General features: G+C 42.3%; 2 protein-coding genes across 11 annotated transcripts in view; one reads left to right on the top strand and one right to left on the bottom strand.

Moving 5' to 3' along the window:
- Nucleotides 1-6,336, bottom strand: part of BRD8 (bromodomain containing 8) — a 31,260-nt gene extending 24,924 nt beyond the window's left edge. For 7 of the 10 annotated variants that reach the window (XM_042936168.1, XM_042936160.1, XM_042936123.1 and 4 more), the window contains exons 1-3: nucleotides 6,187-6,336; nucleotides 5,147-5,243; nucleotides 260-329 (exon numbers count right to left, since the gene is read on the bottom strand). In XM_042936168.1, the coding sequence (XP_042792102.1) occupies nucleotides 260-329; nucleotides 5,147-5,243; nucleotides 6,187-6,205 (186 nt within the window). In that variant the 5' untranslated portion in view covers nucleotides 6,206-6,336. Of the gene's footprint in view, nucleotides 1-259; nucleotides 330-5,146; nucleotides 5,244-6,182 lie in introns of all 10 variants that reach the window. The other 3 variants (XM_042936142.1, XM_042936152.1, XM_042936133.1) reach the window with 3 other exon arrangements.
- Nucleotides 6,337-6,533: 197 nt separating this feature from the next.
- On the top strand, nucleotides 6,534-16,915 carry KIF20A (kinesin family member 20A). The gene is made up of 19 exons (XM_042936204.1): nucleotides 6,534-6,782; nucleotides 7,229-7,414; nucleotides 8,551-8,640; nucleotides 8,744-8,863; nucleotides 9,429-9,567; nucleotides 9,683-9,870; nucleotides 9,957-10,086; nucleotides 10,269-10,463; nucleotides 10,571-10,682; nucleotides 10,790-10,858; nucleotides 11,523-11,666; nucleotides 11,807-11,972; nucleotides 12,083-12,247; nucleotides 12,339-12,478; nucleotides 14,190-14,292; nucleotides 14,591-14,789; nucleotides 15,028-15,119; nucleotides 15,345-15,482; nucleotides 16,370-16,915. Exons 2-19 carry the CDS (start codon nucleotides 7,250-7,252, stop codon nucleotides 16,685-16,687), a joined length of 2,673 nt encoding a protein of 890 aa, XP_042792138.1. The 5' UTR covers nucleotides 6,534-6,782; nucleotides 7,229-7,249; the 3' UTR covers nucleotides 16,688-16,915.
- Nucleotides 16,916-16,989: the final 74 nt, after the last annotated feature.

The following is a 16,989-nucleotide window of genomic DNA, read 5'->3' on the forward strand; positions in this document are numbered from 1 at the left end:
AAACAGGGAGGGGAACAAAACATAAGAGATTCTTAAATATGGAGAACAAACAGAGGGTTACTGGAGGGGTTGTGAGGGGGAGATGGGCTAAATGGGTAAGGGGCATTAAGGAACCTACTCCTGAAATCATTTTTGCGCTATATGCTGACTTGAATGTAAATCAAAAAACATAAAGTAAAAAAACAAAAACAAAAACAAAAAAACTCACAGGAAAAAATAAATAAATAAAAAATAAAAGAGCACTTGCTTGGGAACTTACTTTTTGAGAGAACCAGTCTGGAGGGCGGCCAGGTTCTGCAAAGGGCTTGATTGCTCTGCTAACTGATACCCTACACAAAATGAGAAAAGCCTATTACACACTAAATAGAAAAAAAAAAAGGGCGGGGGTGGGGGTTGAGGGGAAGCTATGCTAATAGTTCAAGGTTTGGAGTACAAAATTTAGAATAAATAAATTGCCACCAGAAAGTATTCTAGAATATGTGACTATGGAAAATGACACAACTACTTTAAAATCATTTAGAGGTAAAGAATCATTGTGAAACTGTTCTCCCAGGTGATACATTTCCTGGCTGAAGTGAAGGTATTAGTCTAGTACATCATCATTTCTGTTCATTTGAGAAAGTATTTTCATGTTGATTTTGGCTCTTTTAAAGAGATCTGTCTTTTGAAAATCAGTTTGTAATTTATTTCAGACTAAAAAGTTATCTTATAGGGTGCATGGGTGGCTCAATCGGTTAGCGTACATACAACTTCAGCTCAGGTCATGATCCCACAGTTTGTGAGTTTGAGCCCCGCATCAGGCTCTGACAGTAAGGAGCCTGCTTGGGATTTCTCTTTGGCCCTTCCCCACTTCCACTCTGTCAAAATGAATAAACTTAAAAAAAATTTTTTTTTAATAAAAAAGTTATCTTTAGATCCATTAATACAACTCATAGGAATGTAATATAAAAAAATAACCTAACAGGGGTGCCTGGGTGGTTCTGACTCTTAGTTTCAGCTTAGGTCATGTTCTCAGAGTACCATGAGTTGGAGCCCCATGTCAGGCTCTGTACTAGTAGAGTGCAGTAGAGGCCCCCCTCTCTGCCCCTCCCCCACTCGCACTCTGTCTCTCTCAAAATAAACTTTAAAAAAATAGTAATAATCCAACAAAAAAGCAACTACCAAGAAGAAAGCATGATGTGGACTTGATCAGAACAACAGTTAAGTTTTTCCTAAATGCCTGCAAGGGATTTAACTTATGGCATTTCACCTCAACAAAACATTAAAATAGACCATAAAAATAATTATAAAATGTATGTAGCAAAAAGAAACATATGTACTACATAATATTAAGTGAAAAATGAGACAAATTTCGGCTATCATGTAATCAAGCAATCTTTTAAAAAGTTGTAGATAAAAAGACAGACAGAAATAAAAACAAGACTAGAATGGGATCACAGTGGTATGTAAAGAGGCTTTAATTGTGTCTATGTTTATTTCTTTAAAAGGATGTGAAGAAAATATGACAAACTATTAAGATTTATTAAATCCAGGTACTGGATACATGGATATCCTATCTTATTCTCCACACTATATGGTTAAAAAACTACATAACTTTAAAAAGAAAAGTTTTTTTTCAATTTGTGTTGAGATAATGGTATCACACAGCTCTTTTCCTTTATAATATTGCTATTATGATATTGTTATATGGATAGCTATCAACAAAAAATGAAGTTCGATACATAATTTACACCTTGTACCAAGAAAAGCCCCAAATGAACCAAAGATTTAAATGTTAAAAAAAATTTTAACTAGGGGCACCTGGGTGGCTGTCAATTAAGCATCAGTTAAGGACTAAGTTAATCCCTGCTTGGGAGTGTCTCTCTCCCTCTCTTTGCTCCTCTTGCGCACCTGTTCATGCGTGCTCTTGTGCTCTCTCAAAATAAATAAACTAACATTAAAAGAAATTTAACCATGGAAGTACTCGAAAAAATCATAGAATTATTTTATAATCTCAGACTAGAGAAGAACTTTCTAAATAGGTCACAAAATCCAGGACCTGTCAAAAAAAAATTATTAATAAACTAAGTGTATTTTAAAAGTCTTAATGTAAAAATATTACCACAAGAAAAGACAATGGCACACTGGTTTTTAAAAAAATGCATCTCATAGCTCAAACAAATGGCTAATCTCCCTAATATGTAAGGAGCCCTCTCCCAAGTAATGAGAAAAGACAAATAATCAAGAAGAAAAATGGAAGAAGGCATCTTACAAAAAAAGCACTATAAACAGCTCTTTAACACACAAAGATATTCAACCACACTCAACATAAGATAAAAGTAAATGAAAAATATAAAAATATGAGAACCATTTCTCACCTTTTATAATATTGTGAAAGATCAAACCAAAAAACAAGCATTGTGATATATTACCAACGGGAATATAAATCGAAACAATTGGAATAGGTCAATTTGAAATATTTATCAAATTCTGTATCATATATTCTTTGACCCAATAATCCTATTTTTATTTTACATACAAATATGCAAAGTCATATTTGTATTATGAAATGTCCATCAATAGAATACCAGGTAAATAAATTACAGTTACCTTTATCACCATACTACACAGACACTTAAAAAACAGAACGAGACAGAGCTTCACATACACTAAGTTACAGAAAAAAAGACAAGCAACAGCAAGGTAAAGAACAGTATATATAGCATAAAACCATTTGTGTTTACAAAGTAGGAGGAGAGGGGTGCTTGGATGGCTCAGTCAGTTTAAGTGTCTGACTTCGGCTCAGGTCATGATCTCTCCGTCCCTGGGTTCCAGCCCCATGTCGGGCTCCGTGCTGACAGCTCAGAGCCTGGAACTTACTTCAGATTCTGTGTCTCCCTCTCTATCTGCCCATCCCTCACTCATGCTCTGTCACTCTCCCTTTCAAAATTAAACATTAAAAAAAAAAAGGAGAAAAAAACATGTATTTGCTAATGTATATAAAATCAATGCCAGAGAAACACAAGTAATGAAACTCTAAGAAAATGCTAACACTGGTAGATGAGGTATAGCAATGGAAGACACTGTGTGCCATTCTGAACTTGGAAACTTATGATTTAGTACCTCCAAAAAAAGAAATGCAATTTAAAATTTCAAAGTTTTACTTAAGTGTTCTTATACTATTTTTAATTTGTGATTTATCAAATTAGTGTGATGCATTTTGTCTTGGGGTTTACCATTTAATTTGGTTTAAAAACAGCTATTACCTAGGATATCCAGATTTCACCTTTAAAAAGTTATTTGAAGGGGCACCTGGGTGGCTCAGTCGGTTAAGTGTCCAACTTTGGCTCAGGTCATGATCTCACAGTTCATGGGTTCGAGCCCCACATCAGGTTCTGTGCTGACAGCTCGGAGCCTGCTTTGGATTCTGTGTCTTCCTTCCTCTCTCTCTGCCCCTCCCCTGCTCATGCTCTCTCTCAAATATAAATAAACATTAAAAAAAATTTTTAAGTCATTTGGAAAATATATAAAGCTGCAGAAATGTTAAGTGTAACCAGTAATGGTGCCTCTGTAGACTCATTTGAACAATTAAAATAGTAGAGATGTGCCACAAAACACAAATTTGTTTATTAAATAATTAACAGGCTTAAGACAAGTAAAAGGTGTCTTTTGATTCTGAGGAAAAACAAGCAAATGTTAAAAATAAAAACGGGTACGTCCTAGAAGTAAAAAAAAAAAAAAAAAAAAAAAAAAAGATTGGAAACCAGAGTCCTTAGTTTCTGGTCTCTAAAAAGAAATAGTGAGTGCCAAGACAATTTCAATAGGGAAAGAACAGTCTTTTTAACAAAGACTGGAGACTGAGACAACTGCAAATCTACATGTAAAAGAGATCCCCGTCTTACAACCTACAGAAAGATTACTCAAAATGGATCACAGACCCATATATAGAGAGCTAAAACTATAAAGCTTTGGGGATGCCTGGCTGGCTCAGTCAGAAGAGCATGCGATTCTTGATCTCAGGGTTGTGAGCTCGAGCCTCCCACAATGGGGGGAGAGATTAAATAAAAACATAAACAAAATAAACCTAGCTTTGAAAACATAGAAGTAAATGGTCTCTTAGCTATGATACCAAAAGCATAAGCAACACAAGAAAAAATAAATTGAACACATCAAAATTAAAAACTTTTGTGCCATAAATTAAACCAATCAAAAAAAAAAAAAAATGAAAAGACAACACACAAAAGAAAAATTTGCAAATTATCTGACAAGCAATTTGTGTCCAGAATATTTACAGAATTCTTAAAGCTCAATAATAAAAATATAGATAATCCAAAGGATCTGAGCAGACATTTTCCCAAAGACAGACAAATGACCAATAAGCACCTGAAAAGATGCTCAACAACATTAATTATCAGGGATATACAAATCAAAACCACAATGAGATACCATTTCATACCCACTAGCATGACACACAGTAAGTGTTGTCAAGTATACAAAGAAAATTCATTGCCTGTGGGAATATAAAGACGATGGGGCCCTTTTATTTTTAAAATTTTTTTAAATGTTTACTTACTTGTGAGACAATGCGAGAGACAGCGTGCAAGCAGCAGAGGGGCAAACAGAGGGAGACAAAAAATCTGAAGCGGGCTCCAAGCTCTGAGCTCTCAGCCCAGAACCCCATGTGGGGCTCTAACTCACGAACCCTGAGATCATAACCTGAGCCAAAGTAGGAGGCTTCACCCACTGAGCCACTCAGGCGCCCTAAAATGGGGCCCTTTTAAAACATAGTTCTGCTATTCCTCAAATTTCATTTATATGAAATCTCCAGAATAGGCCATCTAGAGAGACAGGAAGCAGATGGGGTATTTGCCTGAGGGTGTGTGTGGGAGGTGGAGAGGAGACTGTCAAGTGGCAGCTTAAGGAAGGGATAAGAGACTGCTTTTAAGAGTAATGAAAACGTTCTAAAATTAGTCTGTGGAGATGATTACACAACTCTGTGAATATACTAGGTTACTTTTATGGTATTTGAATTAAATCTCAATAAAGCTGTTAAAAAACAAATACTGCTTAAAGGTTAGTATGATTAACTGTAAGACTGCACCAGTGTAATAAAAAAATACCCAACAGTTTCTAAGACCCAAGAAAGCAGCCATCTTAGATGCCTTACCAATTTTGATCTCCACTCCTCATAACCGAAGAGGCTAAACAGAGCTTCTCTCGGATGGACCATGGCTCTGTAGGGCCAGTACTCAGCAGCTTGTGTTCTAAAAGGAGAAAAGTCTTAGAGAACAAGCCACCCAGACACTAGTTCTAAGGCCCAAAGTAAGGACTAAAAGCCTAATGCAAAACATCCCGGATTCTAAGAACAAAATGTGTTGCTATCACCGAATATTGATTTTCACCTAAGAAAATACCACCGAACGATTGGCAATTCCATGCGAATTGCACTGAATATCTGGCAAAACTTTTACTTCTTCAAATGACATGGCTACCGTTTTATTCTAAAAATGTAAGGGGGAAGGTCAGAGTAAGATAAGGCACTTCCCGGAGAGGCCCAGTTTTAACATTATTTTATTCAAATTTGAACGCAAAGGCTTCTTCCCAGGATTCCGAGCGGCCACCCGCTCCTCCACCCCGAGCCTAGTGCCCTGCCTCCTCCTTAGCATAAACTTGTTTACTTCTCTCAGTACCTCCTCCCCCAAGTAGCTGTCGGGCCTAAAAGACCTTTTCAGTGTATCCAACAGAGGAAAATGGCTGAGACGCAGAAAACGCAGTTTCCCTAGTGGCCGAAAAAAACTAACAGTTCAAGTACCCTGTTTCTGTGGGAGATAGAGTACGGGCCTCAAAAACGTTGGTCAGAAAACGAATGGCTTTTGAAGATCAGGCTACTCCGTACGGCTACCGGCATTTCTTCGTCTGCACACCCAAGACTCCAGAACCCCTTTATCTCTCACCCCGCAGAGCTCCCAAACACACAAAGATTTGCCGAGCTGCTCCTCTCGAATCTCCGCAGCCTCCCTGAAACACAAGACCCTTCGCTTCTGGGCGTCTAGTCGTTGGTCTTCACAGTAAGATCGAGCGCAGGTCTTTGAAGACCCTGGGTTCTTAAGCAAATCATTGCACCTGTTCCCTAAGCGCGTGACAGAAATGTGGTGCCTACTCTCGGGTCTAAGAGGCCTTCCACACAAAAACATCGGACATACTTACTACCCGTTCCTGTCGCCATCTTGGCCCCGAAGACTCCAATCCCCTCCCAGGGAGGACTACCTGGTGGGGCTTAAGCCCGGGAACTCTGGGAAATAGAGTCCCGACGCTTGTACGCGATGCCTCCTGGGAAGCGTAGTCCCAACCTTCAGGACGAGCAAGCTCCCTAAACCAGGTTTTTTGAGCGATCTTAGGAAGCAATGTGCTAAAATGGATGGCTCTGAAGCCTCAGAATTTCCTTTAAGTTTCTTAGAAAAGAAACGCGTGTATCCAAGGAAAAGTGTTAAGCGCGAAAAATTCTAGGCTTTCCGAAATCCAAACTCCGACAGTTGGTAACCCGGACCCGCATGTGCAGGGTAGAGGTCAGACCAGAGCAAACGGTCTAAAAGGCTCCACCGCCCCCTTTCCTTGCGCTGATTGGCAGCTGCAGGCTTCGCTATCTGATTGGCCGAACGAACGCAGCGCGTAGTTTAAAACATTGTATCAGTAACAAAGGTGCACCTCGTGGGTGGAGTTGTGCTCTCTGACTGCGAAAGTCCAGGTTCGGCTGCAGGGTGTGAGTGAGCCGGTACCGGAGGAGGAGCGAGTGTCCGTCTTTGGTGAGTTTGCGGGTCTCCTGGAGTCCAGCGGCTGGCTGTACGAGTTCTTGCTCTCCCGGGATAGGTTTTCAGAAAGCGAAGCTGCCGCCATCCCTTTTTTTGTCCTGCCTTTGGGCCTGGGGGTGGGCTTCGAGAAGAAGCCTAAAGCTAATTATACCACCTTCTCTACACCGGTGGGTGAGGCACCCTAATTAGAGTGGGTATTTTGCTTTTGGAGTGAGGTATCTGTTCATTCCTGTTGGCGGTCGGAAATGCCTAAGACTGGATTACATAATTAACCCGTCTCATCCCCTTCTTCTCTCCTGGCATTTGAAGGGAAAAGGGAGTAGCAATTCAAGCAGCAAGAGGAAGGTGTCCTGGGGCAAGAAAACTGTTTCTTAGCTAGAATTTGCAGCCCCTTGTGTCCTTTAAGGTTCTCCTCCCTACCCACTCTTGTCTCTTTGTAGACCTAAGCTGCCCCTGCTGTCATGTCGCAAGGGATCCTTTCTCCGCCAGCCGGCTTGCTGTCAGATGAGGAAGTTGTAGTCTCCCCCATGTTTGAGTCCACAGCTGCAGATTTAGGGTCTGTGGTACGCAAGGACCTGATAACAGACTGTTCTGTCATCTCCACCTCCCTGGAGGATAAGCAGCAGGTAAAGGATTTGGACAGTGGCTTGGCAGCAGAAAGTGATATCCTCAGCCTGCTAGTTGTCCATACAGAATTAGTTTCAGGGCAAAGACCAACAATCCTAAGGGTCTGGGAGATGAATTCCAAATTAAGATCATGACAAGTAAAAAATGTAAATTTTTGTGTCCATAGGAAGAAACATTATTTACATTGCACAAATCAAACATTCTCAAGTGCATACTCAGTTAATCCAGTGAGAGAAGGCTAATAGTTCTCTCTTCTTCACTGTGATGCCTAGATGTGTTAATTTACACAAGAGCATACTGCCCATTAAGTAAGGTTTTAATATCAACTGTAGCTTCCATTTATGGAGGCTTTCTGCTAAACTGGGGTTTCTCAGCTGCAGCATTAGTGACATTTGTGGCCAGATAATTTGTTACAGGGGGCTGTCTTGTACCTTGGAAGATGTTTAGCATCGTACCTGGCCTCTACCCACTAGATGTCACTAGCTCCTTCACACTTGTGACAACCAAGGAACTTACCCTGACATACCTCAATGTCCCTTGGCAGGAAAGTGGCTCTGGTTGAGATCACTTCTACTGATAAGTCTCCTCTTTTATAGAGTAAGTTTCATGAAAGTAGGAGCCTTAAGAAAGTCCCTGACTCCAGACTACCAGTGCCTATTAAAGTTTGGGGGCCATAGTAGGCAGATCTCTAAATATTTGTTGAATGAATGAGGTGGGTTCTATTAACCCCATTCTACAGATCAGGAAAAAGAGGCAGAGAGTCTAAAGAACTTGTTCAAGGTGTCATTGTTCTAAGTGATGGAATTGGGACTCAAATTTAGGTGTGTCTGCTTCCAGGGTGCTTACCTGTTGTGTTTTGCCAAAATACCACATGCTGATTTTCACACCAGTTAACCAGTTCTGATTCAGAATGTCATTGTGGCAAGCCAGGTTTTGAAGATACTAAAGATAGTGAAGGGTGATGAAGTAGTGAAAAAACACATGTGGATTGAAATGATTATAGAACTATAGAGTAGCTGTACAGAGACATTTGAGGTGAAATGGAGGTAGTGTTAGCATGATTCTCTGAAACTATGCTATGTTTGCCCATCTGTTTGGAAGTAACTGCTGATTCCAGCCTGGAATTATACCACAGGTTCCATCTGAGGATAGTACAGAGAAGGTGAAAGTATACCTGAGGGTCAGGCCCTTGTTACCTTCAGAGTTGGAACGACAGGAAGATCAGGTGAGTTTCTGAGGAGGGAGGATTCAAGATGGAATGATGCAGAACAGAAGGGGTTCCCAGGATTATTTCCTTCTGTGACAACTGTTTTCTTCCCCCTTCTCAGGATTGTGTCCGTATTGAGAATGTGGAGACCCTTGTTCTACAGGCACCTAAGGACTCCTTTGCCCAAAAGAGCAGTGAGCGGGGAATTGGACAATCCACACATAGATTCACCTTTTCCCAGGTATGGAGGTACTGGTTTATGAGCAAGGGACCAACATGTAGAGGCAGCTTTATTCTCTCTTTAAAGGGAAGCTTTTTACTTGACTCTGAGTTCCTTATATATGCATGTCTACAATTCTGGGGACTCTTGTTATGTGCTAACTTGTGCATCAAGTACTTTATGTGCATTAATTCCCAACATTTCTATTATTATTGTCCCTATTTTCCTAACAAGGATATTATAGCTCAGTGAAGGTTATGTTGTGGAAGCCATGTAGCCAGTCAGTGGTAGAGTTGGGACTTGCACCTAGAGCTACCCATCCCCAAAGCCCACACTTGTGATCATTGTGTTACCCCATTGTGTTTGCAGCATCAGACTTAGTGGCTAGCATTCCTTACGTATTTGTTGATTTGGATGAAAGATGCACTGGAAGAGAGTGGTTTTAATTTTTAATCTTGTAGAGTAGCTGGCAGCACTGTAGGAAGAAGTTGCTTAAGTAGTGTCCAGAAGCAGTCACCCAGGAAGGGATGCTTCTGCCTCTACACAGATGAGGGATGGGCGTCTGAGAAATTGGGTCTATCTCTAGATCTTCGGGCCAGAAGTGGGACAGGCATCTTTCTTCAACCTGACTGTCAAAGAGATGGTAAAGGATGTACTCAAAGGGCAGAACTGGCTCATCTATACATATGGAGTCACCAACTCAGGGAAAACCCACACAATTCAAGGTGAGTTAGTAGGCCTCACAGAATTGCTGATTGGCCTGTAATGGTGTTTTCTTTGCCTTTTGATGCTTTGAATTGGGGAATAGCACTTAGCTGTCCATTTTTCGCATGCTTCCAGGTACCATCAAGGATGGGGGAATCCTACCCCGGTCCCTGGCTCTGATCTTCAATAGCCTCCAAGGCCAACTTCATGCAACACCTGATCTGAAGCCCATATTCTCCAATGAGGTCATCTGGCTAGACAGTAAGCAGATTCGACAGGAGGAGATAAAGAAACTGGCCCTGCTAAATGGAGGCCTCCAAGAGGTGAAGTGTTGATGTTCACAGAGGTGGGGATAAGAGGATAAATCTCTGGAAAGTTTTGTGCTTATCTTTTTCCTGCGCCCCTCCAGGAGGAGCTGTCCACCTCCTTGAAGAGGAGTGTCTACATTGAAGGACGGATGGGTACCAGTAGCAGCTTTGACAGTGGCATTGCTGGGCTCTCCTCCATCAGTCAAATGACAAGCAGTAGCCAACTGGATGGTATGTACCATGATTGAGCTCTGTGCCAAGTAACAGTAGAAACCCACTCCCTTGCTCCCAACAGCTGTCAGGGGTAAAGACCAGAGGTTGCAACCCAAGTTGCTCCTTCTAAGGCCACTGCAGACCATAGGGGAGATGGACTCCTCTAGGGCTGATATCCTGTACATTGGCTTCTTCCCCAGAAATGAGTCACCGATGGGCACAGCCAGACACTGCCCCTGTGAGTGTCCCTGCAGACATCCGCTTCTCCATCTGGATCTCCTTCTTTGAGATCTACAACGAACTGCTTTATGACCTGTTAGAACCACCTAGCCAGCAGCGCAAGAGGCAGACTCTGCGGCTGTGTGAGGATCAGAATGGCAATCCCTATGTGAAAGGTATGGGAAAGTGGGAGGCAGGGGACAACCCTGAAAGGGGACTTGGGAGAAACCAGGAAAAGTTAGGTGCTCCCATCTTATGTATTCCTCTCTCTTCTTTGCTTTAGATCTCAATTGGGTTCATGTTCAGGATGCTGAGGAGGCCTGGAAGCTGCTCAAAGTGGGTCGTAAAAACCAGAGCTTTGCCAGTACCCATCTGAACCAGAACTCTAGCCGCAGGTGAATGGGTTGTGAGAGTCAGCTTTTCACTGTGTTCTAGGAAACATTGGTCCTCTACATAGTCATGGAAGATATACAGTAACTTCTCTTTTTTTCTTGATTTCCAGTCACAGCATCTTCTCAATCCGGATCCTGCACCTTCAAGGGGAAGGAGATATCATCCCCAAGATCAGCGAGTAAGTTTTTCCATTTAGAAATTTGGGCTTTGGAGCGCTTGGGTGGCTTAGTTAGTTGAGCATCTGACTTCGGCTCAGGTCATTATCTCACAGTTTGTGAGTTTGAGCCCCATATTGGGCTTGCTGTCAGCTCAGAGCCCCCTTTGGATCCTGTGTCTCCCTCTCTCTCTGCTCTTCCCCCTCTTGTGATCTCTGTCTCAAAAATAAATAAATCTTAAAAAAAAAAAAAAAAAAAAAAAGAGGGGCGCCTGGGTGGCTCAGTCGGTTGGGGGACCGACTTCGGCTCAGGTCATGATCTCACTGCTAGTGAGTTCGAGCCCCACGTCGGGCTCTGTGCTGACAGCTCAGAGACTGGAGCCTGCTTCACATTCTGTGTCTCCCTCTCTCTGCCCCAACCCCCACTTGTGCTCTGTCTCTCTCGGTCTTTCAAAAATAAATAAACATTAAAAAAAATTAAGAAAGAAATTTGGACTTCTTGGTCATAAGTGGTAATAGAAATAGGGGATAAGGGAGGGCCTCAGAGGAATTACTTCTGTTAGAGTCTTGCTCTGCTTCCTTGAGTACAGAGATTCTTGGTGGGTCCTCCCCTCCCCAGAACAATATGAAGGGCTGGAAAGCTCATAACATGTGGGGTCCTTATGTCAGATCCTGTCCATTCTTCAAGGTTGTCACTCTGTGATCTGGCTGGCTCAGAACGCTGCAAAGATCAGAAGAGTGGTGAGCGGCTGAAGGAAGCAGGAAACATTAATACTTCTTTGCACACCCTGGGCCGCTGTATTGCTGCCCTGCGCCAAAACCAGCAGAATCGGTGAGCTTCTGATTACAAGCCATGCGCTAGGATGATCTGGAGTACTGCGGTTTGCTGAGAGACTTCCTGGTCACCACTGGGGATGGTGCTGGGTTACACCAAAGGCTGAAATTCTGCTCAAAGCTCTGTTCTCCTGCTAGGTCAAAGCAGAACCTGGTTCCCTTTCGTGACAGCAAGTTGACTCGAGTGTTCCAAGGCTTCTTCACAGGCCGAGGCCGTTCCTGCATGATTGTCAATGTGAATCCCTGTGCATCTACCTATGATGAGACCCTCCATGTGGCCAAGTTCTCAGCCATTGCCAGCCAGGTAAGAAGTTGTAGGTGTGATGATTGTGCTCACTTTGGGCTGGTACCTTTATTTAAGGAATCTACTAGGGACTAGTTATGAATTCAGTTGATTTCCCACCCCACCCCTAGCTTGTGCATGCTCCACCTGTGCAACTGGGATTCCCATTGCTACATTCATTCATCAAGGAACACAGTCTACGGGCATCTCCCAGCTTAGAGACAGGAGTTAAGACAGATCCAGGCCTTGATGAGGACACTGAAAATGAAGCTGACATTTCCATGTATGGCAAGGAGGTGAGAATGCAAAAAAGCTTTGGTGTAGCAGCTTTATGGCCATGTATTTTCCATGCTGCCTTCCATCTGATCACCTCTGCGTTTCTCCTAGGAGCTCCTACAAGTGGTAGAAGCCATGAAAGCACTGCTCTGTAAAGAACGGCAAGAAAAGTTGCAGCTGGAGATTCAGCTTCGTGATGAAATTTGCAATGAGATGGTGGAGCAGATGCAGCAGCGGGAACAGTGGTGCAGGTACCAGCTGAGCGACTCTTCTTGATCTGTCAATAGGACCAGAGGGTGGGAAATAGAAACTATCATAGATCTTGTGCCTCAAGATCTGTCTCCCAAGCTTGCTTCTCAGAATCTTCACTCACTTATCTTCTCTTTTTTAAAAAAATGTATTATTGAAATATAAATGACACACAATGTTACATTAGTTTCACATGTACAGCCTAGGGATTTGACACTTCTGTACATTATTCAGTGCTCACCACAATAGTAGTCACCATCTAGGGCACCTGGGTGGCTCAGTTAGGTAAGCATATGACTTTTGATTTTGGCTCAGGTTATGATCTGACAGTTTGTGAGTTCCAGCGCAGAGCTTGGTTGAGATTCATTCTCTCTCTCTCTCTCTCTCTCTCTCTCCCTCTCTCCCTCCCTCTCTCTCTCTCTCCCCCTCTCTCTCCCTCTCTCTCTCTGTCCCCCACTCATGCATCCATGCTTTCTCTCTCTCTGTCTCAAATTAAAAAAAAGAAAGTGTAGTCCCCATTGGTCAACCATACATTATTATAATATTATTGAGCGTATTCCCTATGTTTTACTTTTCATCTCTGTGACTTACTTATTTTATAACTGGAAGTTTGTACCTTTAAATTGCTTTTACCTATTTTACCCATTTCCCCTACCCCCCTGCCCTCCAGTTTGTTCCCTGTATTTAAGAGTCTGTTTTTTGTTTTAAAGTTGAGACCTGCATGGGGTGAGCTCGAGCCTTGCTTTAGGCCTCATGCTGACAGTATGGAGCCTGTGTAGGATTCTCTCTCTGCCCCTCAGTCACCTGCACCATCTCTCTCTCTCAAAAATAAATTTAAAAAAGGGGCACCTGAATGGCTCAGTTGAGCGTCTGACTTTAGCTCAGGTCACGATCTCACGGTTCATGAGTTTGAGCCCCACATCAGCTTGCTGCCGTCAGGCTGTCAGCACAGAGCCCACTTGCTTTCCTCTGCTCCCCTCACTGGTTTGTGCTCTCCAAGAAAACAAAACAACAACAAAAAAAAAATGACAAGACTGGGGGCACCTGGGTGGCTCAGTCAGTTAAGCGTCCAACTTCTGCTCAGGTCATGATCTTGCAGTTTGTGGGTTCGAGCCCCACATCGGGCTCTGTGCTGACAGCTCAGAGCTTGGAGCCTGCTTCTGATAGTGTGTCTCCCTCTCTCTCTGCCCCTCCCCTGTTCACTCTCTGTCTCTCAATAATAAATAAATGTTAAAAAAAACTTTTTTAAATGACAAGACTGGAATAAAGTCTTAAGTTTAAAAATAAGTAAATAATTTTAAGTTTAATAGTATTTTTAAGTTCATTTGTTTTTAGATTTAACATATAAGTGAAATCATATGGTATTTTGTCTTTCTATTTATTTTGAGAGAGAAAACATGAGTGGGGAGGGTCAGAGAGAGGAGAGAGCATAAATCCCAAGCAGGCTCCACACCAACAGTGCAGAGCCCATTGCAGGGCTCAAATGCACAAAGTGAGATCACAACCTGAGCCACAGTCGGATGCTCAACCAACTGAGCCACTCAGGCACCCATCTGATTTTGCTTAACCGAAGACTTTTCTCTGTCCATCCATATCACTGTAAATGGCAAGATTTCATTCTGTATAGCTGAGGAATACTGTGTGTGTGAGTGTGTGCATGCATGTGTGTGTATGGATATCACATCTTCTTTATCCATTTTTCTCCTCTGAAAGTGAACATTTGGACACCCAAAAGGAACTGTTAGAGGAAATGTATGAAGAGAAACTAAAGATCCTCAAGGAGTCACTGACAAGTTTTTACCAAGAAGAGCTTCAGGTGAGTTGTCCTGAACCAGCCCCAGCCAGCTACTGATTCCCATCACTGGGTTGCCTGAGATAAATAGATTTTATAAATGCTGGTACAGCAGGAATATGTAACTCAAGTTTTTTCTAGTGTCTTTAGTACTATATATGTGTCAGTCTATGAATTGATTAAGGATTTGTTTGGCCTAGAAAATGGTATAAGTGCTAACAGGCATTAAGTGTCAGGGAAGGTTTTATTCACCATTTGGCCATCTGTTCCTGTAGGATTTGTCTGACTGTGGATGGAATTGTGTTCTCTGCTTCCCTCTTAGGAGCGGGATGAGAAAATAGAAGAGCTAGAAGCTCTTTTGCAGGAAGCCAGACAGCAGCCAATAGCCCATCAACAACCAGGGTCTGAATTGTCCCTTCGGCGGTCACAAAGGTTGGCGTCTTCTGCCTCCAGCCAGCAGCTCCAGGAGGTTAAAGCTAAACTGGAACAGTGCAGAGCAGAGCTACGTTCCACCACTGAAGGTGAGAGGTCACAAAGCATGAGAGTGGTTCAGAGAAGAACTGGTTTTCAAACTTGGGCCTTCTGACTCCAACTCCAAAATACTTTCATCCACTTGCACCTGTATCTCCCTAACCTCTCACTCTAGATTGCACATGGCCTCACTTTCTATATTTGTTGCAAGCTACTGTTAACTCAGTTAAGAGGGAAGTCGAAGGCTAGAAAGTCTACATTTTGAAGTTTCTTTTTTCCTTCTCTCAGAACTACAGAAGTATCAGAAAATGTTAGAACCGCCACCATCAGCCAAGCCCTTCACCATTGATGTGGACAAGAAATTAGAGGAGGGACAGAAGGTAACTGATACCTTTCTCTGTTACCAAGGCTCTTACATAAAGCAATTTCCTTCCCAGTCTGATTTACATGAGGACCAGGGGGTTTTTGTGGTGTCCTGGAGAGTGGCTACTTCATTTAACTGACTAGCCTTTCTAATTTTACATCTCTCAAATGGCTGTTGAGTGCCTCCAGATCATTATCCTGGTTGGTCTTGGCCAGTGTGGTTCCTACTCGTTTTTTTTCAGAATATAAGACTGCTGCGGACAGAGCTTCAGAAACTTGGTGAGTCTCTCCAGTCGGCAGAAAGAGCCTGTTGCCACAGCACTGGGGCAGGAAAACTTCGCCAAGCCTTGACCACTTGTGATGACATCTTAATCAAACAGGTAAGGGCACCCTATATATTTCCTTCTCTCACATCAGCCCACCCCAGAGTATATGTGAGAAAAAAGAATGAGAAGCAGATGAGAAAGGCAGACATTTGGGGGCTGGTTTTAGAGTGAGGAGAGTTTGTTTTCTTTGCAAAATAAAAATAACCATTCACTAAGTACAAGGCACTATGCTGTGTAATTTATAGGTGTTTTCTCTGTTGTAACAACCTGATGAAAATAAATAGTATTGTATTTCATCCAAAATGTGTAGACTTTAAGGGGTGCCTAGCTGGCTCAGGCAGTAGAGCATGAGACTCTTGATCTCGAGGTCATCAGTTTAGTTTATTCTTTTAATTAAAAAAAAAATGTTTTTAATGTTTATTTTTCTGAGAGACAGAATGCAAGCAGGGGAGGGGCAAAAGAGAGGGAGACACAGAATCTGAAGCAGGCTCCAGGCTCTGAGCCGGCAGCACAGAGCCCATTGTAGGCCTCAAACCCACAAACTGTGAGATCATGACCTGACACGAAGTTGAACCCTTAACGGACTGAGCCGCCCAGGCACCCCAAGTGGGTGTAGAGATTAGCAAAAATAAGTAAATAAACTAAAAAATAAATAAATAAAAAGGAGCTGTGTATCTTGATTTGATACCTAGGCACTAACGCTCTTGGAGGTTAAGTAAACTTATTCGAGTTCATGCCACCTCATGGTAAAAAATGTCTTCCTCTTCAGTGCTATTTGTTGGGATCTTAAGGAAAATACCCCCTATTCCATTAAAAGCACTAACTTAAAGAATTAATCTTTTTAAAAACAGTTGTTAATAACAGATGGTGAGTACCTTGCCCTTTTGTTTCTATAATACACCAGACAGAAAAGTTTTCTGTAACTTTATTCATCTTTCTAGGATCAGACCCTGGCTGAGCTGCAGAATAACATGATGCTAGTGAAACTGGACCTTCGGAAGAAGGCAGCATGCATCGCAGAGCAGTATCATACTGTACTAAAACTCCAAGGCCAGGCTTCTACCAAAAAACGCCTTGGTGCCAACCAGGAAAACCAGCAACCAAACCAACAGCCCCCAGGGAAGAAACCATTTCTTAGAAACTTACTTCCCAGAACACCCACCTGCCAAAGCTCAACAGACTGTAGCCCTTATGCGCGGATCCTGCGCTCACGGCGCTCCCCTTTACTCAAATCCGGGCCCTTTGGCAAAAAATACTAAGGCTGTGGGGAAGGAGAGGGCAGTCGTTGCTCTGAGGCGGGTCAGCTGCTGGAGAAATAGGTCTCTTTTAAGCTTTACCACATACCTGGAACTGTATCCAGAATGCAATATACAGGTACTAGTTATTTTCTTCACTTTTGTAATATAATCACCTATGTAATCTCATTGCTTTTTTACTTATATGGTTTCTATGCACACACAAAGTTATATTAAATAAACATATTCACATTTTTTGTTTGAATTCCAAATTTAACAAATTCATTAAAACAGAACTTGTAAAATGGGAAAAAAATTTGAAAATT

The sequence above is a fragment of the Panthera leo genome, chromosome A1, assembly GCF_018350215.1.
Source record: "Panthera leo isolate Ple1 chromosome A1, P.leo_Ple1_pat1.1, whole genome shotgun sequence".
NCBI lineage: Eukaryota > Metazoa > Chordata > Mammalia > Carnivora > Felidae > Panthera > Panthera leo.